At 55.5% G+C, this 26,280-nt stretch overlaps 7 protein-coding genes and 1 non-coding gene across 8 annotated transcripts; 3 read left to right on the top strand and 5 right to left on the bottom strand.

Moving 5' to 3' along the window:
- Positions 1-1,072: 1,072 nt before the first annotated feature.
- On the top strand, positions 1,073-2,841 carry VDAG_04310 (uncharacterized protein; the record flags this gene model as incomplete). Its single annotated transcript, XM_009650757.1, has 3 exons — positions 1,073-1,892; positions 1,949-2,562; positions 2,767-2,841. The coding sequence occupies 3 exons, from the start codon at positions 1,073-1,075 to the stop codon at positions 2,839-2,841; spliced, it is 1,509 nt and encodes a 502-aa protein (XP_009649052.1).
- Positions 2,842-3,501: 660 nt separating this feature from the next.
- Positions 3,502-4,548, bottom strand: VDAG_04309 (uncharacterized protein; the record flags this gene model as incomplete). The annotated part of the gene is made up of 2 exons (XM_009650756.1): positions 3,502-4,386; positions 4,438-4,548. The coding sequence occupies 2 exons, from the start codon at positions 4,546-4,548 to the stop codon at positions 3,502-3,504; spliced, it is 996 nt and encodes a 331-aa protein (XP_009649051.1).
- Positions 4,549-5,131: 583 nt separating this feature from the next.
- VDAG_04308 (Poly(rC)-binding protein) lies at positions 5,132-7,464 on the top strand (the record flags this gene model as incomplete). Its single annotated transcript, XM_009650755.1, has 3 exons — positions 5,132-6,431; positions 6,489-7,380; positions 7,442-7,464. The coding sequence occupies exons 1-3, from the start codon at positions 5,913-5,915 to the stop codon at positions 7,462-7,464; spliced, it is 1,434 nt and encodes a 477-aa protein (XP_009649050.1). The 5' UTR covers positions 5,132-5,912.
- A 263-nt stretch (positions 7,465-7,727) lies between these two features.
- Positions 7,728-9,055, bottom strand: VDAG_04307 (uncharacterized protein; the record flags this gene model as incomplete). The annotated part of the gene is made up of 3 exons (XM_009650754.1): positions 7,728-7,908; positions 7,969-8,119; positions 8,491-9,055. 3 exons carry the CDS (start codon positions 9,053-9,055, stop codon positions 7,728-7,730), a joined length of 897 nt encoding a protein of 298 aa, XP_009649049.1.
- Positions 9,056-13,656: 4,601 nt separating this feature from the next.
- Positions 13,657-14,492, top strand: VDAG_04306 (uncharacterized protein; the record flags this gene model as incomplete). Its single annotated transcript, XM_009650753.1, has 2 exons — positions 13,657-13,891; positions 13,963-14,492. The coding sequence occupies 2 exons, from the start codon at positions 13,657-13,659 to the stop codon at positions 14,490-14,492; spliced, it is 765 nt and encodes a 254-aa protein (XP_009649048.1).
- Positions 14,493-15,914: 1,422 nt separating this feature from the next.
- On the bottom strand, positions 15,915-15,986 carry VDAG_20138. Its single transcript has one exon. It is a non-coding gene; the product is annotated as a tRNA-Arg (tRNA).
- Positions 15,987-16,703: 717 nt separating this feature from the next.
- On the bottom strand, positions 16,704-18,898 carry VDAG_04305 (nitrate transporter). Its single transcript, XM_009650752.1, has 3 exons — positions 18,519-18,898; positions 18,383-18,463; positions 16,704-18,328 (listed from the first exon to the last, which is right to left on the bottom strand). Exons 1-3 carry the CDS (start codon positions 18,570-18,572, stop codon positions 16,913-16,915), a joined length of 1,551 nt encoding a protein of 516 aa, XP_009649047.1. The 5' UTR covers positions 18,573-18,898; the 3' UTR covers positions 16,704-16,912.
- A 2,335-nt stretch (positions 18,899-21,233) lies between these two features.
- On the bottom strand, positions 21,234-26,206 carry VDAG_04304 (ATP-dependent helicase SGS1; the record flags this gene model as incomplete). The annotated part of the gene is made up of 2 exons (XM_009650751.1): positions 21,234-22,784; positions 22,847-26,206. 2 exons carry the CDS (start codon positions 26,204-26,206, stop codon positions 21,588-21,590), a joined length of 4,557 nt encoding a protein of 1,518 aa, XP_009649046.1. The 3' UTR covers positions 21,234-21,587.
- Between the last annotated feature and the right edge of the window lie 74 nt (positions 26,207-26,280).

Below are 26,280 nucleotides of genomic sequence, written 5' to 3'. Positions count from 1 at the left end.
GCCGTGGCTGTCACACGGGGTGGTAGACCTGAATGATACGCCGTCGAATACCCGCAAGGTTCATTGGGCAGATAACAACGAGGACCAGCCACTCACCACGTATGGTTGCTCGCGCCGAAAGTTACATAGCCGGAAGAGAGGCGGGAGAAACACAGGACCTATAGAGATGACCAGGGTCCGGGAGGGTCAAGATAGCTAGGGATTTCCGAGCAGGAGTTCAGCTTGATCTCGATGGCCGTTACATGTCGGCAGCGATGCGCTGGATCTCTTCCGACAAGTCGCTTGAACAAGTCAAAAGGGACAGCACCACAGTCTTGGTCAGTCGCGTCACCTTACCTCAAAATGTGCCAGACAAGTCATCGCAGGCTTGGGGATCTTGCGTCGGTAGGTCCGACTTGTGTAAATGATTAACCCTCACCGCAGCAATAGACTCATGTCTAGCGCTTGTTCCTGGCGTCCCACATCACAGTACCACCCATGAGCCCTCTTCACGTGTGCGCGATGCTCACTGCGATTCATATGAAGGCCCCTTTGAGTCTTGGCTTCGCAACAAAAACATCGATACGCTCAATAGAACGTGTGTAATGTGCCCTGAGGACGGCCTCGCCTGCACTGCCAGGCCACATGAGAAGTAGAAATATGTGGCGTTCTCTGCGAGGAGCAGATCTACACCCGGCGTGTGCCTCGTGGGCCCATGGGCGCTCTGGGGGCCCCTGGAACAGGCCAACGTGCTGCGCCGATTCGATATTTGGTCGAGCCAGCGAATCACATTACACGCGAGTCGCCAATGTCGCCCTCAGCCTGCATGAACAGTTCACTAGGGATTGTCTCGAGAGCCGAACCTGGGTTCGCCTGGCCAATAAAGGAGATTCTTCGCCATAGGAGAACAGTTAGGCGCATCGCGTCTGCTACTGACAGTTGAATCCGCCTTCTTGGCACATTTGGCACGTCGGGCCCTCCCGTCCGACCGTTCGATCATGATCATTTATATCCACGGATTGTCAGTTCCTCAGGGGCGTCAATGGCTCAGTTGAATACCTTCACATACAGCATCAGCAAACAGAGTGATACAATGTCTTCAGATGAGCAAACCAAGATCTGTCTCGGCGTGGCCGTCGACCACCGAATCCAGCGGCTCTGCAAAACCACTCCCCACGGCCTTGCAGGGGAGTCCGATCACGTTGCAAGCATCAAGGAGGAAGGGCGGGCGTTGAGGCGACCTCGCGAGGAAATTGCCGTCACCGCAGAGCTCGCAGGTCCGGCCTACAAAGGTGGTATCGCCGTCATGCTGCAGCAGCCTCGAAAAACCCACCCATACGACAAGGGCATCGACGCTGTCATCGAGGACTGCGAGAGCCTGCTAGCCCTCTACGAGGTCTTTGATGTGGCGTCCCGCGGCTCCCTCGACATTCGAACCAATGTCTCCGTTGTCGACCTGCTGCCCTTCGTCTCCGCTAGCGTGGACAGCCTGAGCGACGCATATCTCGCCGAATCGTTCAAAGCGTCGACGCAGGTCATCTGCGACAAGGAACCCGATGTCCTGCTGTGCGCAGGCAAGATCTGGCTGCCGAGGGCGGGCAAGTTTGATGATCGCAAGGGAGACGCCTGGAAGTTCGAGAGCGTTGGTCTCGGAACCCAATTTGGCAGCACCCCTAAGCTGCCTATCACTGCAAGGGTTCGGCATGGATCGAAAGGCCTCGTCGCTATCCCCAGGGTGAACGGGTTCCATCCAAGCCACGCCATGAACTACCTCTCGCACGTTAGTCTCCTGAGGCAACTGCAAGTACTGATTGGCGTGGAAACGTGTGGTACCCTCAGGGGTGACTGGGAGGATGAAGAATGGATGGGCGATATCAGGAAGCGTTGCCAGAACATTTCCCAATCACTGACTGGTAAGTCTTCCTTTGTTTCTCGCCTCCGTCAACCGTTTCTCACACGTCACGCGCAGGGCATTCGCCATCCAAGTCTGCCGCACTGCAGAGTCCCGGGCAGAGCTCGGGCAGGTATAACAGGAATAAATACCTGCCCGAGTGGCAGGAAATGTACAGCGACACCCTACTATCTCTGAAGGTGGGTATCACCAGCCTTCTAGCGAACCCCGACATGGCCAAGAAGTCTCCGGAGACGCCCTATCGAATTCTGCTTGCATCTGGTCTGAGCGAGACCTGCAACGATCTGGCCCTGGTCCTCACCCAGATCTCCCGCTGCGTGGAGAGAGGCTGGCCCGAGTCCGTGGCCTGGAAGAACGAGGCCTCACTGAGAGCGCTGTCGTCGGACACGCTTTTATTATCTGAAACGGTACTGAAAGCTGCCAAAAAGGCGCAACGTACGGGATTTGCGGAAATAGCTGTGGTAGGGATGAAGATCATCGCTAGGATCGATAACAAGAGCAGGGACAAGGACGCCGCATACAAGTACGGCATGGATCCGAACGAGCTCAGAAAAAACTTCACGAAGATGGCCGTGCATATTGAGTCTCTACTATTGGATCTCCTGGAGAAAAAGGAAGATGCGCTCAATGCTCTGGGTCAGGAGGATTACCTGTCGAGTTTGATGGACAAAGTGAGTATCACACCCTCGTCAACAAGAAACGAGTATAGAAGGTCGTCGGGGGCTGTACGATCTGGTTGGTGATGGTCATTGGGTTGTTTCGAGCGGGCGTTTACAAATCCTTGACCGTAGTGATAGTTTTGATACCAAGCGTTGTGGGTTGGGAACCGATAGGATTCATTGTGAGGAAATTTGACCCAAGTTGCATTATTTCAGAGACTCCAAGTTCTTTCAGTTGAAGCGTTGTCTTGTCGGCTCCCGCACATGGTGGAGCGGTGTTCGATGCTTTGAGGGCCTTCCTGTCCTTTTCTGTGCCACCGTATTTTCTCGGGAGCAGAGTAGCAATCATGTGAAAGGAGGAAACAGGGTTCGATGCGCCGGACCACAGAGTGAGGTGCTTCGCCCAGCGACATTGCTTTGATATCGATGAATACACAGAGGAATCCCCGGATCGTGTTGCAGTGGCCTGTATAGGGACAGCACCTCACTCGGCAGGAGGAAGCCATAACCTCCAAACCGCCACCAAAAGTATAGCCCGCCGAACTGGCTTCTATGGTGCTGCATACATCAGATACAGCAGTGCGCAAGCATCGTTTCAGTCACCTTTTACTGAAACTGCTTCATGCCCGTGGCTCCTGCAACGCGAAGTAAGGCTTTGATGGTCGATCGTATGCTTAGTGAAGCGACGTATTCGCAGCAGACGAGGATATTTGAGCTCAGTTTCTTCAAATGGTCATGTTGTGACATGCCTCCGTCGCTCCGTTGCAAGCGAGGGAAAGATCCTCGTTTGTGGAGGGGGGCACGTGCTACTGCATTTGAGCAACTCGTCAATCGTTAACCTCTTTCTCCTAGCAAGGGCTACACCCGCTTGGAAGGCCAACAGTAGAAACTCTTCCGAGGGACTATGTCGTGCGTCAGGTGGATTACAATCGCTGTCAGCAGTGTAGCCCTTCAGTCGTCGAGTTCCTTTCCAAAGTCGATTAACCGAATCCTGGTTGCGTCGCGCGGGTGAAATTGCGCGACTTTCGACCGAACCAAGAAGCGTGCAGCCGCAGTTTCTTTGGCGACTTTGACATATGCCGCTGTGCCATCGCCGCCCGACTCGACGAGTTGGTTGAGAAGTTCTTCAGTAAGCTCGCGCATCTCCCGTCCGGCAGCGGCAGTCTCGTTGGGAACGTCGTTCCCTCCTTGGCCGGCGGCAATAGCAGCACCCCAGACTTCTTCTAGCCGTCGCTGCCGCTTGCCCCCGTCGTCAGCATTGGTAGCCTTGAGCTTCTTGGGGCGGCCCTGCGCGTTGAAGCCTGCGGCAAGGTCTTCGACGTCGACATCCATCATGTCTCCAACGACGGGTCCTCCAAGGTCTTCGGCAGCGAGTTGGGAGGCCAAATGTTCATCGATGAACTTATTGAGGTCTTTCAGCAACCGTGACGTCTCTCGTGCATACTGCTTCTGCTTCTGTCTCAACTCGTCCATCCTTTCCCTGGCTGCATCCTCCGGGTCCGTATCCATGTGGTTGGTAAGCTCCTCGCTGAGTGACTCGATGCGCTTCTCCAAGCTCGCAGTCAGCTGTTGCTGATCATTCAGACTGGCCTTTTCGGCTAGGAGCTGGTTGTTAGCCCTCTCGATGGATACCTCTTGGGTAGCAACATATGCTCTCGACTCGTCAACGGTTTGATGTGCCTGGCGGAGAGAGAGCAGGGCCGGCAGCACTGAAGATGAGGCAGGCATGAACGGGGTTTCCTGGAAAACGCGATCGAAGGCCGACTTCATAATCTTGAAAGGCGCGACCCTGGAATTGGCGAGAGTCTGGTCGAGAGGCTGCGCATTGCGTTGAAGCTAGGAATCATCAGTCTCCGTATCATAATTCAACAGAATAGAATGTCACACTGATGCGAGCTCCTGCTGGTATTCGAATATCTGGGCCTGAAGTTCTTGGAGGCTTTGCTCGACGCTCAGGAGGTGCCTTGTCTCCCCTGGACGCGCTTGGGCCAACACCATGGTGGCAGGTTACCAAACTAGGTACCTTAGTCGCGATGGCTTCAGTCGTTGAGCAGCGTCGAAGAGTAATGCAGCCAAGGTGGCGGGGATTTGCGAGGTGCTTTGACGGTTACTGATGTCTCTGGGAGCCCGAAAAGTCATGCCGATGGAGATTTGATGCTGTTGAGGACGGATCTACCCCCCCTTTGTTTCACAGCGATGAGGTAGGTAGTGGGTGATGCGGCAGCCTGAGATTGCTCCCTGGTCACAACAAGGCCAGGGCACAAGGGGAGCAAGGCTTCACGCGTCAGCCGTGGGGCAAACGAACGCCGGGCACTGTACGGCGCGGCACATGATGCACACCGCAACCTCGAGGGAAGCCCCGTACTTGGCTGCATCAGTGCGCCCCTACTGTCAAGGTGTCCTAGCGCAGCACTGTATGGAGGCTAGGGTCGATCTTTTCTCCGGGGGGGTTTCAGCAACCTTCGCGCGCGTCGACCATCTTTTCCCAAACCGCACCGAGACAAATCACCCCCTTCGATTCGAAGCTCCTCGCGCGCTGTCATCCGCAGTCCAAGGTCCCCGACTCCATCTCTTTTCCATCATTTGTGTCTTCTACATCCCATTCTTTATCATCCAGAAGGACCAAGAGTCCCTTTGCTGCCGCCCATCGTCCCTCGAACCCATCTTGTGGAATTTCTGGCGACCACCTCCGCCTCCGCCTCCCCATCCCCCTAGCTCCAAGCTGGCCGACCGCAGAGCTGCAAGCTCGCCCTCCTCCTCCTACCTTACCCAGCCTCGAGAGGAAGCCATCTCCGTCAAACGAGACTCCAGGTGCTGCGAGCAGGCCCAGAGTGCTTTCGCTAGGATTCGCGATCGACTTGCCACGTTCCATCTCTTGAAGGCATACGAGCTGTGTGGGTTCAAGGTTTGAGCATCAACGTTCGCGATCCGTACGACTCATCCTCGTCCATCACTCCTCCTGCTACCTCACTTCTTCACCTCGCCCACCTACCTTTACCTCCCATCTTTTTTTCTCCATCAGAAAACACACTCCCAGGACCTCCTCACCGTCCTCCCAACCTTCTGGACCCTTGTCCTTCTGGCCCGATACTGCTCTTTCCCGACCACAGCCTGATCCCGACCCCGACCTGTCTCCCTCGATCGCACGCACCTGTCCTCCCTCGATCCATAACCACTTCATCAACAGCACCAGCTCGCTCCGAGCACCAGGTCCAATCCATCGCGCCACTACACTTGCCCGTTTTCCTTCGAAAACCGTTGCGGTGTAGATAGGCCAATAAAAGCTGTTCTCTGAACACCTAACTTCCGACGTACTCAGCCCGATCAATCTCGTGTGAGACGCAATTAATACCTAGCCCAACATGTCGGCTTCACCCACGCAACCCGCCAACTCGGCCAAGCGCCCTCTCGAGGAGACGTCTTCGCCATCGCGCAGCAACGATCAGCCCGATGCCAAGCGCCCTGCCCTGGACAAGATTCTGAAGAATGACGACGAGGTCGCCATGGCTGAGAAGCCCGAGGAGGAGGATGACGCTGGCGCTGTTGTCGAAGCCACCGAGGCTGCTCCTTCCGAAACCACCAACGGTGCCAAGGAGGAGACCGAAGGCGAGGCCGCAGACGAGCCGAAGCCCATTGCTAGTGCCGTGGCCGGCAACGTTCCATCGTCCACTCCTAATGCTTCGACTCATGACGAGACGGCTTGGATCCACATTCGCGCCGTCATCTCCAGCCCAGAGGCTGCGACGGTCATTGGCAAGGGAGGCGAAAACGTGTCCAACATTCGCAAGATGTCCGGGGCCAAGTGCACGGTCAGCGACTACCAGAAGGGTGCCGTTGAGCGCATCCTGACCGTTAGCGGCGTGGTAGACGCTTCGGCCAAGGTGAGCGACCATACTTTGATTTTCCAAAGAACTCTCTTGAACTGACTCGAACTGTAGGCTTTTGGTCTGATCATCCGAACCCTGAACAATGAGCCTCTGGACGAGCCGTCCAGTGCGCAGTCCAAGACGTACCCTCTTCGACTCCTCATTCCCCACATCCTGATCGGATCCATCATTGGTAAGGGTGGAGCTCGTATCCGTGAGATTCAGGAGGCGTCCGGAGCCCGGCTTAACGCTTCTGACTCCTGCCTCCCCATGTCGACCGAGCGTTCCCTCGTGGTCATGGGCGTGGCCGATGCGGTCCACATTGCCACATACTACGTGGGAAGCACTCTACTGGAGCAATTGAATGACCGCTTTGGCGGTCCGGCCGCCTCGGCCTACGCGACGCGGAGCGGCGGTCCTGCCGGTGTTGTCCCAGGTGGCATGCAGGTAGTACCGTACTGCCCCCAGCCGACGACCGGCAACTACGGCAACAGGGAGAACTTTGGCAGACGCCATGATGCCAGGGGCCAACATCCCCAGCAGCACCACATGCCGCCCGCTCCCTATGGCCAGCAGTATCCCCCTCATGGCGCCCAGCCCGGCCCCGCCATTCCTCAGCAATATGGTGCTCAGGCTGGCGGCTACGGCGGCGCGCCTATGCAGCCACACGGTGGTCCTGCGGCTCCTCAGCCCCACGGCGGACACCCCGCGCAGCCCATGCACGGTGGTCCCGCCGGCGGCGGCATGGCCGGTCAGCCTTTGACGCAGCAAATCTTCATTCCTAACGACATGGTTGGCGCCATCATTGGCAAGGGCGGCCAGAAGATCAACGAGATACGCCAGATCAGCGGCAGTGTGATCAAGATCAACGAACCCCAAGACAACAGCAACGAGCGTCTGGTGACCATTACCGGCACAGACGAAACGAATCGCATGGCCCTTTACATGCTATACTCGCGCCTTGGTAGGTTGAAGCTGGCAGCAGCAATCCCCACGTCTGAGCTTGTCACTAATCTCGCTGGCAGAATCGGAGAAGCACCGAGTCTAAAAATTTAACGACGTTACATGATATACTTTGGAACCTTCTCAGATCGAACAGTCCCGCTATGGGTCTCACATTGTTCGCAATATCTTGTTCTCGGCTTTCGGTTTTGCTTGGGCTGGTGGCGGCGGTGCCACCAGGATGTCTTGTCGGTTCAGATTAAGAAAAAAAAAGCTCGACATGCGGTACATTGCGATTCGGCGACTTCCGGGTATTAGGCGTTTCTCTGCGATCACTGGATGGAGTGATTCCTAGAGAAGGTACTCCTTTTAATAGCCGTCTTTCTCTCTTTCTAACCCTTTCCTGCCCTGCCTTGCCTTGCGTTGCACATCGTCTCCCATGCCCAGTCCTACTCTTGCACGGGGAAGTACGCCGATTTCCCCTTGCTGCTTGCACTTGTGTTTTTGCCGTGCGCAATTACCGTTCCACGTCGTGAGCTCACCGGCGTCCCTTGATGTTCAAAGTTCATGCAGTACCCTAGTTCTGTCGGTTGTGGGTCGACCCGCGCACCTTATTCTCAAGTCAACCCAGCACAATTTCATAACGCAACATGGACTGAACATCGACTGTTGCTGACGTGATCCAGAGCCGACTTGGCGGCGGCGGCAGAGCGTCGGAGGGCGAACCCCGGAGCACTTGCCGAAAGCAAGCTTGCGTATCACTAGTGAGTGATCCCAGATCGCAGCTACTGACAGAAACAGCAGGCTTGTCAGGGGCATATTGCAGTTAAGGTAGGCGGCATTCGCCGGCGGCAACTGGGATGGAGTACTTTGTGCAGTGATGCAGGGCCACAGGCGAAGTGTATGCAATGACCCGCGTCTTACATGTACAGCTGCTTCAGATTGTAGTGATGCTGTAAGATTTAGCCCCTGTCCGCAAGTATAACAAGCGAGGCAACTCACCAATGTGACGTCCTTTCGCCCCGTCCTGATGAGCTCAATGTTGTCCAGAATGGCTGCCATGGTCAGTCAGCATGGGCATGCGCCTCCCGCGTCCTAACTCGTGACACTAGTCAGGCAAACAGAGACTCACGTCCAGGGCCCCCCTTGGCCAAAGCATGATCCTCCACGCTGTCCCACCCGACGAGCAGCACGGCAGCCGGCCCCGGCGTCCCGTCCACGTCCCTGGCGATGGGCGTCGTGACCTCGCCGTGCGCATTGGCATGCCACCCCCGCGTGCCCTGCGCCGCGCACGCGGCCGCCATGCGCTCGGAGAAGAGGCGCAGGTTCTCCGGGAAGAGCGGCCTGTCAATGTCGTAGGCCGTCATGATCTCGGTGCAGGGGGCCGCCAGGACGGCCGTCGCCGCGTGCGCGAGACGGACCTGGTGGAAGCGCGGCGGGCCGACGAGGAGGGCCTTGAGGTCGGCGAGCCAGGGCGTGTAGCGGTCCGACGCGGCAAAGGCCGTGAAGGCGGCGTGCGAGGTCCAGTGGATGGCGAGGAGGTGCGTGGCCGGGTCCTCGTGCTGCGGGCCCGTGTGCAGGGACTCGACGCCCGGCGTGGCGAGGAGCGTGCTCGCGACTGCGCCGAAGGGGGCGGATGGGTGGGAGGCGAGGTCGCGCGGCGTGAAGGTTACGAACTCGGTGATTGGGTCTGACATTCTAGCGGGGCGGGGAAGCTTCTTTGGCTTCCGCTACGAGGAGAGAAGAGTATTTTTTTGAAGGTCAGAGGAGAGTAAATGGCAGTTTCAAGGAGTGTCACGTTTGATCAGACTTGGGGAACGTTCACGAGGCTGGATGGAAGAGTGCGAGGTCATGTTGACGTTTGATATTGAGTGGTGCAGGTGCAGCCTTAGTCAGTCATGATGCACGATGGGAGCGCGGGGAAGCTCCCACTGCAGGTGGGGCAGGCAACAGGGACCGTACCTTTTAGGTGCCTACCGATCTTAGGTAGGTACTTTCGTTACATGGTAGTGCGGGCATGTAGGTAAGGTGGTTTGTACCAGGACCGGCGATGCATTGGAGTGGTGGAACGGCATAGGTCACGTGGTCAAGACGAATCGTCACGGCACAGTCCCATGCTGACGAAGGGTTCAGGGGCCGAAGGAGGCAGGGCTTCCAATGTTTGATTGCTTCTTCAGCAGAGTCTCGAGGCGAGCCTGACTTTGGCCCTATTGCGGCTGATGCAGGTGTTCGGGATATCCACACATTGAGGGCTGAATGTTCGCGAAGTAACCTGGCAAGCCTGGGTCTTTTGAGCGGGTGCGGCTGATCACCGACATCTGGAAGACGGGCCTCATTCGTCGCCAGACTTGGCAAGACACAAGTGAAAACCGACGAAGTGGAGGGCCTCAATCTTTCCTTCTTGGCCACGATTCGTTAAGACCCACCACCCCCCGACCGCCCACCCCCCCAACCGCCCACCAGAATACACCAAAAAAAGCGATTTCCAGGGGTCTATATCTCCACTAATAATAGAAGCTATGTATCTAGAATCCTAACATAACAATATTTAGGCTATAAATATAATATACTTAAATTCTTATCTTATCTTAAAGCCTATAGCTCTTATTATAAGCTATTTAAATAGCTTAATAATAGATTATATAGTAAGTAGTTTTAATAATATAAATATATTAAGCTATATATTAAATAAGTTTAGGGTTATAATAAATTATAATAAAACTCTAAGAATCTAGTTCTATATTCTTAGCTTATAATACTTAGTCCTTAGTAAGCTACTAAAATAATTAGATTCCTCTATAATAAGTTTTAATAGAGAATCTTAGAAACTCTATATTATAGGGGCTATAAGCTATCTTATAGCTTTATTCCTTTAAAATAAGCTTACTTATAGAGATATAATAATTATAAAATATTAAAAATCTCTTTATATTACTTCTTAAGCTTAGTATAAATTTTAATAGGGTTATTAGGAAAATACTAGTTAAAATAAAAACTACATTTCCAAAAATTATATCTTCTTCTAAAGTTATAGTATCCTCTTAAAACTCTAATAGTAATATATTAATAGCTTAATCTATACTATATAGAAAATCTAGATATCTAGCTTTACTATTAGTGGAAATATAGACCCCTGGAAATCGCTGTTTTTGGTGTATTCTGGTGGGCGGTTGGGGGGGTGGGCGGTTGGGGGGTGGTGGGTCTTAGTCCCGCCACAGTCTGGGAAGCCATCGATGATGGGAAGCGGTTGAGGGAACTAGAGCGATGCAGACACAACCCAACCCACACCGCCAAGCTAATAAGGCTGCATCGACGCAGTGCCATTCAAGCAGCAGCCAAGCCACACCAGAGTGGACAAGCGACGTCTTTGCTACTGCGAGCGCGAACGGATACACGGCAGGGCCGCCTTGGCCAAGACGGCTCAGTTTGCGATGCCAATGGAAAAGCCCACCTGTATGCCTGCTGATTTGCCTACCCCGAAGAATGAGAACGCGGGCAAGCACTGCCAGCTGTTTGCTGCAGGCTGACAGTGACAGGCTTGGCCATTCATCCCTCCGCACATTATGATGGCTCTCCCCACCTTGTCGCATCGTGGCTGGGTAAGGGCTGAAGTGTGCGTCAATACTTGGTTCAGAACCACGCACTTGGTGCCACGCAGCCAAGCCTCCCTTTTTGGCGCTTTCCCAGATCTTGGGCCGCCCTACTGTGTTTCTCTCCTCTCGTCCCGTGAGACCAGGGCCAGTCAACCAAGTCACTGCAATCGTGTGGCTGACGGCAAGAAAAAAGTAAGCACAGATAGCGCCCTCCGCATGGTGTGGTTTCACCGCATGGGGAGCACAGGACGCGGTTGGCTCCAGGGGTCGAAAGAGACTTTGGAACTGCCCCTAAGGCTGCAGTCATGAAGTCGGCGTGTAGGCGTGTGTGTGTTATACGGGCAGTTTGACCAGTCAGTGTCAAAATCGGTGAGACACCATTGGCCTGCCGCCCAGCGGCTGAAGACGGCAGCTCTTCTTGAGGCTGGCTGGAAGGCTCGGCTGGCAACTAAAGAGAGACAGAGATCCAGAGAGTTGGCAGAGCTGCTTCATGTACTGTACAAGTACGGCGCCTATACGACACGGCTGTCAAGGCGCAGAGGCGCAGAGGCGCAGATACTGTACAATCGTTGGCCGTCGAAGCCAACGTAAGTTTCCGAAGGGTGGCCTCGTCAACATGCTGGAAAGGTTTCTTTTACGATTGTTGCATTGAATATGGAGGCGTGCGCAACTGCCGGAAACGCCCCCTTGTGGCGCGCGCTGAGTCGTGCTAATTGATCGCGATGGAGAGCTGGCGTCTCTTTCTTATTTTGGGCGGAGGGCCCGGACCATTTTGCTCGCCAAGATGACGCAAGCCACAAGCGATGCCGCCGCGGCATTTGATGCGCCAGATGAGGATCGTCTGCGTCCATGGATTTTGGGTTTGAGTGAACAGGTTTATTCCTAGCGGGGGAGCTGGGAGTGCTCTGGCGAGAGGAAGAGTCGGTGGCCCATGAATCGACGAGAAGGTGGTCCAGGGAGCATCGTCAGTGGGGATGCTCTCCAACTTCATTTCGGTTCCCCCACCCCATTCTGGCCGTCTGGCCTGCCTTCTGCCACCGCCTCACCCTGGCGCCCTCCCCAATGGCACGGAATCGGAGAAGAGGCTGTGCGCCAGAGGGAGGCAACAGGGATGGAAAGAAAGAAAGAAAGAAAGCCATATGTGACATGATCCGTGGTTCGTTGGCAGGACGGGAAACAGGCCAGGGACCAAAGCGAGAGTCTTGGAAATGACTTTTTTGGTCGTAAGGTGGGCCCACGACAGGCAGGATGCGACAATCCGGGCAAGCAGGCGAAAGTTTAAGTCGGCGGTGCGTCCGGGGGGGACTTGAGTCCCTTGGCCCGTTGCCGTTGCCGATGACTCGGTCACCATTTCGAGACGAGGGACCGAGACTCCGGGTGTTCGGCCCCTGAAGGATGGCAGCTAAAAGGGCCTGTGGACAGCGAATACCAGCAACGGCCAGCAGAGGACAGCAAAGTGCCGTTTCCCAATCTCCTGCTGTGGCCAGGCGGATCGAAGGATGAATGGCCTCGTTGGTAGTCCTGTTTAGGCTGTTCCGTGCATGGTGTGCATGGCGTGCCTGGCCCAATGCTGGCGGTCTTGGTGGGCCAGCTTCTGACTAGGCAGGACTAGAGAGGCACGTTCCTGGCGTACCCGGGCTATGGCAGGCGCTGTTCCCTCAGGCAGTCGCAGGTAACACGGTCGGTCCAGGTAGTGAGCGTTAGGCTGGGCCGACGCCTGAGAAGGATTCCACGCAATGGCATCATCAGCGAGCCGTAGCACCTCCTTGGTGGCTATGACTATGGACACATTCCAGCGGAGGGGTTTGCGCTGCGTGCTGCGCATCTCTGTTCCCTGCCCGTTAAGCTAGAGCTGCCTGATCTCACACCCCCGAAAAAGGCAGCAATAGTGAGGCATCATACGCGCGACTCAGCCCTGCGCCGCCGGAAAGGTGGTCCTAGCCAATCTTGGTCTACAGGACGCTAGAGCCCCCCTGTCGCACACGCCCCCTGCAGCCAACCATGCGTCGATAATCTCGCGCGTTAATCTCCTGGTACCCAGTTCATCATGTGCTTGCGCAGAAGTCAGGTACCGCTGGCGCGACTAACATCGTGCGCACTTCCCTTCTTCGCTTCTCACCCAGCACTGGCTTCCTAGGTAGTCTGGACAGGCTCGCCAGGTACACCATAGAACTGATGATGTCCGCCTGCTCATTGAATTGGCAATGGCGGTTTTCTGGTCTCCACTATCCTTCTCCTCGCCCCACCCCCCGTTCCCCGTCCACTCCTTCGACCACACCCCCCTGCCCTCAATCATTGCGCTTGCCATGGCACTGGCGTAGGTAGGTAGTTTCCCATGACCCAGGGGCAGGCAGGCAGGCAGGCAGGCGCAAGTGCAGGGTGGTGTTGCTCGTGCATGCTCACCTCATCCGCCTTCGCCGTCTCCGTCGTCTCGTCTTTCTATACCCCCCCTTCCCACTCCGAGACAGCCCCAGGTCTCTCTCTTCTTTTTCCCTCTCTCTCACCACCCCTCGTCAACGTCTTTCCATACCAACCATTCGGTGTGCATTTTGGTCCTACTCGGCGTTACGCCTGTCATTCTTTTGAAACCTATATAGTCACTCTTTAGACCCCAACCCGTCACCCCTCCCTACTACTACCCACCGAAGCCTAATCACATTACACTCACCACCAAACCCCACCACCCGTCCAAGAAATCAGTCACGATGCGTTTCGCTACCGCCGCCGTTGCCGCCCTTGTGGCCTTCGTCAGCTCTGCTGTCGCCCAGAACCCCGACTTCAACCCCGTCAACAAGCCCACCCCGAACGAGAAGATCCCCGCTGGCTCGACTTACAAGATTGAGTGGACCGCCCCTGCTAAGTTCGCTGGTGTCACCATCAAGATCGCTCTCATCGGTGGCGAGACCCAGAACACCCAGGTCCCTCTCCTCGACATTGCCTGTAAGTATCTCCACCCGCGGCTCTGACGCGCCCGTTCCTCGAACCTTCGTGGTCGCTGACACAATACCTAGCCGGCATTCCCAACTCGGCTCTCTCGTATGAGTGGAAGGTCCCCGCCGACATCGGCGGCAAGAAGTTCTACGGCCTTGTCCTGACTTCGGAGGCCAACGCCGCCGACTGGCAGTACTCCAACCCCTTCGTCATCACCGCCAGCGAGGGCTCGGGCTCCAAGGCCCCTACCTACGGCTCTGGCAGCAGCACCGTTGTTGTCACCACCTCTGTCGGCACCGCCATCGTCACCCTGTCCGCCGTTCCCACGACCTCCGTGTCCACCGTCGAGACCACCACCTCGTGCCCCGAGACCACCACTACCGTCGCCGTCAAGCCCACCACCTCGGTCGTTGTCCCCAAGAACAGCACCAGCGCCGCCGTTCCCGTGCCCACCACCCACACCACTCTCGTCGTCGCCTCGACCACCGCCCCCGTCATTGCGCAGCCCACCGAGTCTGCCCCCGTCACGGTTCCTCAGAACGGTGCCGGCCAGGCCAAGGCCGGCGTCTTCGCCGTTCTCGGTGGTGTCGCCCTCGCCGCCCTCCTGTAAGGTGTGAGAAGGTCTTTGAAGGCCACGGTCTATTTCTCGACGCGGCATGAAGACATCCTATATACCCTATTCGGGGATTCTTCTCTCAGCATCCTTCGTCTGGCATCACGCGCACGCTTCCTTTTCTTTGCATTCTCACGATAATGGGTTTATTCTGGCATTCTTTGTTACAATTCACACTGGACGGACAACGTGAGGGCTACTTCTCTTTTGACATGGGGAGAACATGAAGTCATGTAATGGGTTCGAGAAGACGCGACGATCACGCTATTGAATGGCAATCGCCGTCCCGGTCCAGACTTCACAAGCTTAATCCGACAGGGGTAGGGGCGTTTATTTACTCTGGCTTATCGAGAAGGAAAATCGATTTTTGCTTGTTTAGACATGTCCCTCTGCTTGGTCGTCGCGTCTTCCCCCGCCTTCCACTTGTCTCTACTGTGTATGATTTAGTAGCCTGTAATGGTGAGAGATTTTACTCCGCTGGTATCGATTGTGTGTGGTGCGCGTGACCGTAGTGGTGATGTTTGTTTATCAGAGGGTGAGGAATGCTTGAACAACAATGGAACGTTAAGCGGGCATTCTTCCGCGGGTGTCGATGTATATGCGGGTAGCCTCTTGTTTCAGGTCCCTCAGGCCCGGGTCCGCGGTCCTCGAGCTTGTCTTGCTCGTCATTCACATTGTCTGCGCCGGCGGGTGGCAGCTTTCGAGAAGCCCTTGGCCGTCATTGTCGTTCCTGGCCAAGGCGGGATGGTGCGATAGGGAGCCAGGAAGGCCATTGACAGACGGGGCCTGCTCTGATCATGATCCTCGACTTGGTCACTCGAATGCACATCGTATTCAGCAGAGGACCACGCTTTGATCAGCCATTTTGCTAGGACCCCATTGTTGACAGCAGCATAGCGACAAAGGCACTCCCATAGCATGGAGGCTATACTTGTACATGCTCTTCCGAGAATGCTCTTCCGAGAATGCAAGTCCCGTCAGCCGAGACACAAGAAAACGGCCGATCGGCGACCCTGAAGAATGACAGCATGCCGATCACACAGGAACGGAAAACTTGGCTTCGTCTCGGTTCCTCCCCCCTGCACCGACCCCGACTCGGAGTACAAGACAGGACGTGGCGCGCCCACGCGAGAGATGGGCCCGCTGCCAATTCCAAGACGCAGGGGGGGCTGTCTGCATGTATTTGATTGTTGGTCGGATGCCGAGTTGGACCAATCCAGACCTCTTCTCCCTGGGAAAGGAGACAGGGAAAAGGAAAACGAGGGCTGGGGACGTGCCCGCGTCAGAGGCGTCCAGCCACTCCCATCTTGTGGCTGGTGAGCCTCGATCCATCTGGTGCAAAAATCATACGCTGCAATCTTTTCAAAAAAGGCACCTTTGCTGAGGACAAAAGGTGAAATCACCGATGATGGTGGTTATTGACCACAGCAGGGCTCGAACCTGCAATCTCCTGATTCGTAGTCAGACGCCTTGCCATTGGGCCATGCGGCCGTTGTTGAAGTCCTCTTCGCCTGGCTGTTCTATATCGCGCAAGCATTGTGAGCGATTTCCCGTCTAGGACATTCCCGCTCCCGTCAAGAACCCATATGGTGCGGCGGTGGTAGTGGGGTCGGAGAGCGAACAAGTCGAGTTGCTCTAGACAACTGCACTGGGCAAGGCGCAGGACCTAGCTTCAAACCACAGAAAGGGGGAAATGGGGGGGCCTCTCTTCTCTCCAACGGGCCCCGCTGTCTCTCTCCCTCGTGCGGCTCAGACAGTCCCGAGTCCCACGGCTCCCTGCGTCAGACACGCAAACACTCGGGCAGGCCGCGGCCGTTGTCTCGCGATTCGCGGTATGTTCTCTCCTGGACCTGGGAGAGGAACGTGGTGCTGGTCTTTTGTCTTGGCCCCCCTCTCTCTCACCCTGCGGCGGTTGCGCGTCACATCGCGTGTGTTGGTCTGGGGGTGATTGTATACGGAGACGGGTGCGAGTTCTCGGTGGCGGCGGAGGGAGTTTGTTGTAGCCCTTTCTTGAGGCTGTAGTGTGCAATACGGGTGTCTATTCATTCCCTCTTGTCGTCATGGTGCTGTTGTCCCTGCGGGCGAGGGTCTATTGTCGAGGCAAGGCCCTGTTGTGCCAAGCAGAGTTGTTGGCATGCATCGACTTGCTATTGAGTTGCCAAGAAAAGGCACATCTCGGAATCTCTAGCAAGTCGTGAAAAGCTGGGCACGATCCAAAGTCATGTCACGCAGTACGAGCACAGTTGGTCCAGAACAGTTGAAGATAAGGTATCATATTGTATCAAGGCCAGACAGCCGAACAGACCCTTTTAACCCGTCATAATCCGTATTATGTATATCCCAGACTCCACCCAAAATCTATCCTGTACCCATTGCTCGCTAAAGTATCGACAAAACAAATAATCCCAACTCTCCATCTAGCGGCCGCCAATCTGGCCCTTGGGCAGAGGGGGAATCCAAGACACGAGCACGTTGAGGCCAATGTGCATGCAGCCAATGACCCAGAAGCCCTTGGCGTAGTTGGTGCCGTTGTCCATGAAACGGAAGATGATGGCGAAGATGATGCCGCCGAGGTTGCCGCCGGCGCCTGTCAGGCCGGACACGATGCCGTTGGCTTGAGGGTGGACGTGAGGCACGAGGGCAAAGTTGGCGCCGTTGCCGGCCTCGTGGAAGACGGCCATGAGGAAGATGAGACCGAACATGGTAGCCTCGTCGTGGGGGTTCAAGCGACCAATGAGGATGAGGAGCAGGCCGGTCATGATGCCGCAGAACGAAACCCAGCCCTTCTTGAGCCACAGGTTCTGCTTGCCAAAGTGGTAGAGCACGTCACCGACGATACCGCCGAGGGGGCGCGTGACCACGTTGAGGAAGCCGAACATGGCGGCCCAGTTGGAGGCACCGGTCTGGCCGAGCGAGGGGAAGTTCTTGAGGTAGTACGACGAGAGGATCGAGTTGATCGCGAGCTCGCCACCGAAGGAACAGGCGTAGGTGGCCATGTGGAAGATGGTCTGGGGAGAAATGGCAACCTTGAGGCCGTCCTTGAAGGTCGGCTTGAGGATGGTCTCGCCCTGGGCGGTCACGAGCATCTCATCGCGGGAGATGGTCGCCTCGTTCTCAAACTTGGACGTGTTCTTGTTGTCGTTGGTGCTGTTCTTCTCCGAGTCAAAGGCGGTGGGCGAAGGCGTGCTGTGGCGATCGGCAATGCCACCTGGGACATCCACGACGTCGGCAAGGACATTCTCCTGGATGCCGTGACCCTGGAGGTTCTCCTGCACGTGAAGGTGGCGGTCGCTCCACTTGCCGGTCGGGGTGTCGTCGCAGAGGAGGAGGAGAGCAATGCCGCAGGTGATGATGCAAATGAGGGGCACGATGAAGGTCAGTCGCCAAGCGACACCGGGCTTGTAGCCGCGGGAGACGAAGGCGTCGAAGACGGCGGGCATGACAAAGTACGTGACACCGCCACCAGCGTTACCCCAGCCTCCAGCGAGAGCGTTGGCTGTGCCGACAATGTTCTTGTCGAAGAAGCCAGTGCACCAGACCTGGCAAGGAACGAACGTGCCGCCAAGGATACCGATGAAGAAGCGGCTGACGTAGAGACCGTTGGCGCTGTTGACAAGAGGGGCGAGGCCGATGGGCAGTGAGCCGAGGAGAAGCATGCCGCCGAAGACCCAGCGGGAACCAAACTTGTCACATGCCGGGCCGGCGATGACACGCATGAGAAGAGTTGAGCTCAAAGAGACAATGTTCGAGTTGGCGACTTGTTGCGGGGTGAGGGCGAGATCCTTGCGGATGGTGACGGTCAGAAGAGGAGGGAATGTGTACCAAGCCCAGAACTGCCAAGATTGTTAGACGAACGTCGATAGTAGACTCGGATGGAAGAAACTCACGGCAATCATGAAACCGAGCCAGCTGAAGAGGAAGACGCGGCCATATTTGTTGAAGGGGTTCAGGACCGGAACGCTGCGAGCCTGAGAATGTCATGTTAGTGGGTGATTCAACGATCGAGAGCAGTGAGCGCCATACCTTTAGTGTGATTGGGTTGACCTCAGGGGCCCTCCAGAGTGTGCTGATCTTCATGATGATGAGCCGTCAAGGCAGTGCCGCCGAAGATTCTGTATGTGGGAAGCCGGAGTGGATTCGAGAGCAAGATGCGGGTATATCTAAATGGCTTCAGGCAATGTCGAAGTCCGGAATAGGACAGCCTGCTGTTCAAGTGTGAAGGCGCTTGCTGAATGAATGTCGAATCTGAATGCCGAACATCCAACAACATGGACCTTTGATCTAAGGTCCTTATATCAATGCTCGCCCAAGGAGAGAGCCGGTAGGTGAGCTGTAATCGTGGAACCGAAATAAAGCATCTCCGGTGAGGACTGCGGCTTCCACACGCTAAGCCAATCTAGACTCTGCCACAAGCACTCCTCTGATGTCTCCCCTAGGTGGCCAGGTGGGACGAGAGATAGAGGAGGCTCCCAACGTGTCCGGAGAAAGGCAAACCGTCCTTATGGGTCTGGGCACTGCGGGAAGTCTGGGGCAACCCGTGGACAGGGTCGCCTTAGCTGCGGGCTTTGGCGTCGATCACTGATAACAGTGCATAGCCGGAACGTAGGGGGCACGGGATTGAAGTGGCAGGGCGGCACATGCTTGCAGCTGCGCTCAAATTTTCGTCGAGTCCGGCAACACCGTGCCTTGGAGCTGATTCCGGAGAAGCACAGTCTGATATTGTGCAGGTCAGCCTGTTTTTGATGTCTCGAGATAGCCAAAGATGCGACTCGAAGAGCAACATAGAGTTCTCCAGCGAGTGCCACCAGCGTGGGATCTCCTGTGTTCTCCTCGCAACCAGGGAAGTTTGACGATAGGGACAGGACCTCCGGCGAGCGGGTGCCCAGCAGAACGATGAGCAGAACGATGGGCGCGTAACGTCAGTCACCAAGCATTGGTGTCTGTTCCAAGACTAATCCCCGATGATACAGGCGTTCCTGATGCAATAGCGATCTAGGGAGCGCTACGAGACGGGCACCAACAAAGGAGGCCGTGGTGGGAAACGGGCGCTTCAAAACAGTCCTTGCCTTTCTGGGGCGCGGCTGGGAGTCCATAGTTGGGCCCCTTGGGCGATATCGCTGACTATCTGAAGGATTCCATTGGCCATGGCAAGAGATTCTGTATCCGACGTGGGACAGACACAAGGAAAACGGGCGACCCAAGGGACGAAACAGAGGCGCTCGGGAGCTTATCAGTGTATCTCTGGAATCTGTAGATAGGCATGTCGTCTCAGGGTTGCCAGAGCTGGATGAGAGGAGGTTGAGAGGCCGGGATCCACCCTAGCCAAGAGATAAGGGGATCCGGGACGCTGACTGGCCACAGTGGCTGACAAGGACAGACATCGGTGCTTTGTCGCCTGGTTGCCGGATTCGACCAGGCTCGTGTCCCTCAGCCTCCGGTATCATCCTTCTAGCGCCTCTCCCCTGTCTAGCTGGTCATATGGAAGGGAGGCGCATCTCTTGTTCTCATGGGGTTCAGGTCCTCCTTCGAGCCACCGTCGTGGCGTTGGGCGTCCAGAGGGCGGCCGCTGGGTATTCCCGGAACCATGAACAAAAGCCGCATCTAGGTTTCGAGTCAGTGTCTAGTTCCCGACGACCACTCGCACGACGACTCATGCTAGATCACATGCAGTTCCGTCGAGAATGATGATGGATTTTTCGGATTCAGCCATTCTCTGGCTTCTGATGGCTTTCTACACAGCATGGTCATGGCGATGGCTCGTGATGTTCATGCGTATGATGGTGGTATGATGGATGATAAGCCAGGGCTCTGACAGCAAGATAAGGTTGCGTGGGGCCAAGTCGATCAAGTGCCTCGCTGACTGCCTAGACGGCAATGGACGGGTCAGGTACGTACCCAGGCTTGCCAGGTACTCTTCCCTTAGTCAGCCCCTCTACCCCAAAGCACCTTCCCCCCACGTCCCAGATCTCCGGCATTGCTCTTTCAGGGGCAGGAGTGAGGGGACCAGACCCTGAGATCCAGATCCTTAATGAAGACATTTCCTTCTTCTCCTTTCTCGATTTCAAGCCATCTTCCATATCTGATGCATCGTACCCAAGTTCGTGGCAATCGCAACCCGGAACCCTCCCCGACTACCATGACAACCCCCATCGCGCGAATCCCACTGTCATCACCGATACCGCCGATACCCGTATCTCACTGCGGGCGTTCTGCGGCTCCGTCGACGCCGGCACGTGGGACAGGTGGAGGCCGAACTCTGCTCCGCGGAGATACAAAACCCGTCCCTTATCCCACCTCCATGCGAACTGTCCACCACAGAACCGAAGCCCCTCCAAACTCCAAACCACCCTTCAGGCCGCCTGCCCTCGCTCAGCCCAAGACGGTCCAGCGCCATGCTTAGGGGTCCGACAGCGGGAGTGGCGTGGGTGTGGCCAGGAACTTTCGATTTGGTCGGCCCCCAATGCGTTTTGCCTTCGCACCAGGACGCACACAGCATACATAGAGAGGGAGACCAGCAGCGCGCGCCGCCCCTGCCACATGTCATCGAGAAACAGTACACCTCGGCGTCCAACCCGGTTGGGTCTAACACGAGGCCTATCGGTCCGGCGACGCGACCTTGTCAGCGGTTGCAGTCTGGTCTGACGCGTTGTCTGCTACATTGTGGCCCGATCGGGCTGTGACAAGTCTGATGGAACAAAAGAAAACTGGCCCCTTGCCCCTCGTCCATGATACGTGACTACGCGTGTTGATTCTGTAGACTCACCATCATCACTCATGCCAGGACAGATATCACATCGCGACCCTTGCATCCATAACAACTTGGTCATAATGTCGTTGAAAATGCAACTCTGCTGGAGAATCGTTCGAGAGAGAAAAAAAAAAGGCATTACGAATGCGCCGTGCCCTTTTTTTCTTCGCCGCCCCATGATGATGCTGTCCAGGCATACTTTGCCATGCCCCCCTTGAAGACGCCAAACCATAATGACCACCGCTCTTTTCATGAATACAGCCTGGGAGGCCCCAAATGACAGCCGTGCTCGTCGTATCTACAGCACTCGTGATATGTGTCCTTCTCTCCGTCTCCGCCTTCACTCAGGTCGGCATCAGCCCAATACCACTGCCCCCCGACTTGCCGCCACCCCTATAGGCATAGCTTGATATGAGAGCAGACCGGGAGGCGCCCGATGTCGCAGCAGAACCCCCGCCTCGCGCGCTGCCCGAGGCCCTGCGCTTCGTCACGCCGCTGCCTCTGCTGCTGCTGCCTCGCCTCGTGTATTCGGACGATTGTTTCCGTGAACCGCTGGCCTTCCTGCTGCCTCCACGGCTGCCCGCTCGAAAGCCACCGCGACGCCCACCGCCTCCGCGGTACGAGCCCCCTCGAGGGCCTGCGGTGGCCCCAAATCTCGACTCCCACGCACGTGCTGCCTTGGGGGAAGGAACCTCAGGCTCCGATTCATCGTGCTCCGAAGCCCCGCGGAAATACTTTGAAGGCTGGTCCCGTTCCTCATCATCGAGATCCTCCGTCTCGTCGCCGTCTTCATCGCTGATAGTGATGGCGTCAGCGCCTTGGCCAGCATACAAAGCCGATCCCTCGGCGTCGTCTTGCTCGTCTGCTTGCTCGTAGAGTGACTCGCAGCTCTTGATGAGCGGCAGGAACTTGCTGCCAAACTTAGTGACGCGTTCGGCATCAATGCCGGAAATCGCCCGCATCTTGGCCAACGTTGTCGTGCGGTTGATGGCCATCTCCCTCAGTATAGCTTCCGAGAATAACGGTTTCCGCAGCTGTTGCTGGTTACGTAGCTTCTCTTCCAGCACCTTGGCGTCTCGAACAAAGTTTTCGATGAGATCCTGCTGCCAGTCCTCGAGTTCGCGCAAGCGATCCTCCTGCGAGATACGAGGTCCGAGCGGGACAGCGACTTTGCGTCTCCTGGCCGCCGGCCTTGGCTCGAATCCGTCATCGGACTCGTCGTCTGAAACGACAAATTCATCCCTCTCGTAGCCGTTGACGTGAGTGTCGGCATCTCTTTCTTCAAAATCACTCTCTTCATCGAGCACCACATTCTTCCCCTGTGCTCTTCGTGTAGTTTTGCCCGTGGCTGGGGAGGAAACGTTGGTCGATGGCGGAAGCCGCGACTGACCAGGCATGGGCTTGTCTCCACCATCTGCTGAATCTTTCTTCGTTCGCTTGCGCGGCTTCGGTGCCGATGATTCCTTATCCTTATTGGAAACCTTGACCGACATCATCAACTTGCTGCGACCGCTGATGTACTTGTTGGCGTTGACGCCCACCTACTCATTTCGTCAGTGAACCATGCCCTCTTTCTTGATGGAGCACCCAGCATTCGACTCACATAGATGTACTGTATCGCTATTTTGGCATGCTTGTTAAATGTGTTCTCCTCCCGGAGAGCAGATTCGGCAAGGAGCTTGTCCACTAGTCTCTCAATCTCATGCTTTGCCAAGCGACCTTTGACAAAGCCGTGGTTGTCGTCGAGATTGTCGTCAATCGTCTTTGGACGCTTCTTGCCGAGCAGGATATCCGCACACTGATTGATAGTCAGGTACTTGTGCGCCTTGATCGTCTCAATAACGGCAATGGCGAACTCGCTGAAATCCCGCTCCTCAAACACGCCCTTGTGAAGACAGTTGTCGCAAGTCTTGTTACAGTCCGCGACATTGAATGCTTCGCCAAAGTAGCGGAGAATTGTAACTCGACGACAGTCTTTCTGATCATCACAGTACGTCGACATGCGGTTCAGCATGCCTCGCTGCCGCTCCTTTTGTTCCTCGCTGCCGTCACCGTCATTGATCATCTTCTTCAGGGTGAAGACATCGCCGTACCCAAAGTACAGAATACAATCGGACGGTTTACCGTCTCTGCCCGCACGTCCGGTCTCTTGATAGTACCCTTCAAGACTTTTGGGAAGAGAGTGATGAATGACAAATCGCACGTCAGGCTTGTCAATGCCCATTCCGAAAGCAATAGTGGCAACCACTACCTTGATGCTGCCCTTTTGCCATCTTCTCTGGACATTCCACTTCTCCTCAGGCTTCATAGCCGCGTGGTAATGGCTTGCAGAGATGCCATAATTGTCGCGAAGCTTCGTGGCCACGTCCTCTGTGTTCTTGCGCGACAAGACGTAGATGATACCCGTCTGGTTATCATACTTGCTTTGGATCAGTTGAGCAATTGTTTCGATTAGGCCTTTCTCCTTCCTCTCGACAGCATACGTCAGATTCGGCCGATTAAAACTTTGCGTAAAGACTTGGCACTTGTCAATCTGCAGATTGTGCTGGATATCCACGATAACATTCGTGGTAGCAGTAGCAGTCAGGGCAATGATGGGCACGCTGGGATAGTTACTGCGCAGCTTGAACAGGTCTTTGTAGTCGGGTCGGAAGTCATGACCCCACTGGCTAACGCAGTGTGCCTCGTCCACGACGAAACGCGCCAGTTTCTGGTTCCGATAGACGTTCGCAAGTGCACGCTCAAATTGTGCGCTAGCGTTGAGCATCTCAGGACTGACGTAAAGCATCGTGAACTGATGATCGGGATACGGGCTGTTCATGAATTCCAATATCTCTCGTCGAGCTGGGGCCTGAATGGCACTGCTGAAAGCCTTAGCCTTGATGCCAAGCGCCGTGAGATGGTCGACTTGGTCCTGCATCAGACTGAGTAGTGGCGAAACGACAACAGTGATGCCCTTCGTCTTCCCGCTAGTGACCACGGCCGGCAATTGGTAGCACAGGGATTTACCTCCGCCAGTTGGCATGAGAACGAATGCGTCTTTACCAGCTAGCGTAGCGTTGATGGCTTCTAGCTGGTTGGTCCGGAAGCCACGCATTCTGAACCTGTCCTTGAGGGCCTTGGTCACGTCCTCGGACCAACGATGTTTCAGTAACTCGGCAGGAATCGATGCCTTCAGGACTGCAGCCTCCCGTTTCTTCGGCACAGCCTTGGGTTTTGATGAAGTGACCGCATTTCCTGACGTTTTGGCGAGAATCGGACGCCGGCTGAGCATGTCATTGGACGGCATTTCATTCGTCTCGTGCGCTTCTGCCATGGCAACCATGGCATCATCATCGTCAAAGCCGTCGCTAAACGTGTCGGGCCTAGACGACAATTTCGCTGAAGTTCCATCACTAGGCTTGAACGCTGAAACAGCTGAAAATGATGGCGTCATTGCACTCAAGTCGGATTCTTCAATGTCGTCGAAGAAGTCTTCAGCGTCATCTTCTACAAGGATGTGCCCAGCTGGTGCTCGATCATACGAAACCTGGGAATCTTTAGGAGTCCGTGTGGATGTTCGTGGAAATGGAGGAGGAGATGTCTGTCTGTATTGTGGCGCAGAAGAGAATTGGGTTTGCTGGATGACTTCAGTGCATGGTAACGCATTTCGGGAGTGTACTTTTTGACCAGCGCCTGGGTGGGATGGCTGTGTGTTGAGAATGACCGAATCTTTGAAATGCACGGTTGGCTTTTGGGTGCGCTCATGTTCAGCCATAAAGTCGGCATCGATACCCGCTGCTGAAAGGAGCGGTAGATATGTCTGCTCGAGAGCCTTGATGCTGTCGGAGATATCGTCCAAACGACTCTCATCATCATCGGTATCGAGGCCAGCATCGTATGCTTCGGCTAGCTGAACAGCGAGCAATTGACGCTCGTCCTGAAGGGGCTTAAGCTGCTCAGCGACAGCTTGAACGCTTTTGAGCGCTTCTTTCTGTGCAAGCAGGACCTTCTTCTCGCTTTTTACCTTCTGGCGGTCTTCTTTTGTCCCGCCTTGCTTCAGAAGTATGCCAAAGGCTTCACTATTCTTGGTGATTCGTGTCTCTAAGCTTTTCGTCTTTGACTCCAAGACCAACTCCGTCCTGAGAAACCATTCTAGGACGGCGGGATCAGGATCACCTGGAATCTGCGAACCAACTAGAGGCCCCGACGACTGCGACTGAGATATTGGTCTTGATGATGCCTCCTGCTTTGCAGGCAGAGTTGGGGCCGCCATTTTCGTAATTGGGGCGACTTGAACAAGCTCAGCTCGAGAGGGTGTTTCCAGGGCCATCAGCTCATCATCGGTCGTAGGCGACTGTATAGCTCTCAACACATCATGATCTTGCTGAGCGATAGAGACATGTCGACTCGGGGGTGTGATCAATTCGTCATTAGGCTCGTCGTCGTCTGAGTCCTGGATAATCCGGCGTTTCTTGACCAAGGCGGGCGCTGGCGTGCCCTTAACCTGACAAGCATCAGGCGTTGAGTCCACAGGCTCACCTGTGTTGGGCGAGGACGATAGGACGAGCGCTTTGCTTGGCGTTCTTCCCAGATATTGATCGTGATGAGAAAGAGGCATGGGTCGTCTGGGCGTGCCAGGATTGCCATCGTCACTAATTTGTCGATATGTTTTCTGAATTCGGTTCGTTGAAGGGCGCACGGCTTGGTCGTGTGTCTCCAGCAAGCTCGGAGTGGTGATTTTTGTGACCTTGGTCGCTTTGCTGCTCTTCGGAGCAGGAGTCTCGAGTATGTCGTAAAGGTCGGGAAACTCATCATCCGAATTGAAATCATCCATGTCGGCAACATCCATACTCTTCCTCTTCTGGCCCCTGTGTGACAGCGGCTCCGACCTCTTGCCGTGCTCTTCGTTCCAAATCTTGACTTCATCGCCAAAGTTGATTGAATCCGGGGAGATGATGGTATCGTCCCCTGTGAGATCCATCACATCGGATAGGTCAAAGTCATCCAGGTTTGGCAAGTCCCGTGTTGGCGTTTGGCTAGTCTTGATGTTAGGAC

Source organism: Verticillium dahliae, genomic scaffold (assembly GCF_000150675.1).
Source record: "Verticillium dahliae VdLs.17 supercont1.7 genomic scaffold, whole genome shotgun sequence".
Classification (NCBI taxonomy): Eukaryota; Fungi; Ascomycota; class Sordariomycetes; order Glomerellales; family Plectosphaerellaceae; genus Verticillium; species Verticillium dahliae.
This window is presented reverse-complemented; position numbering and strand designations above follow the sequence as displayed.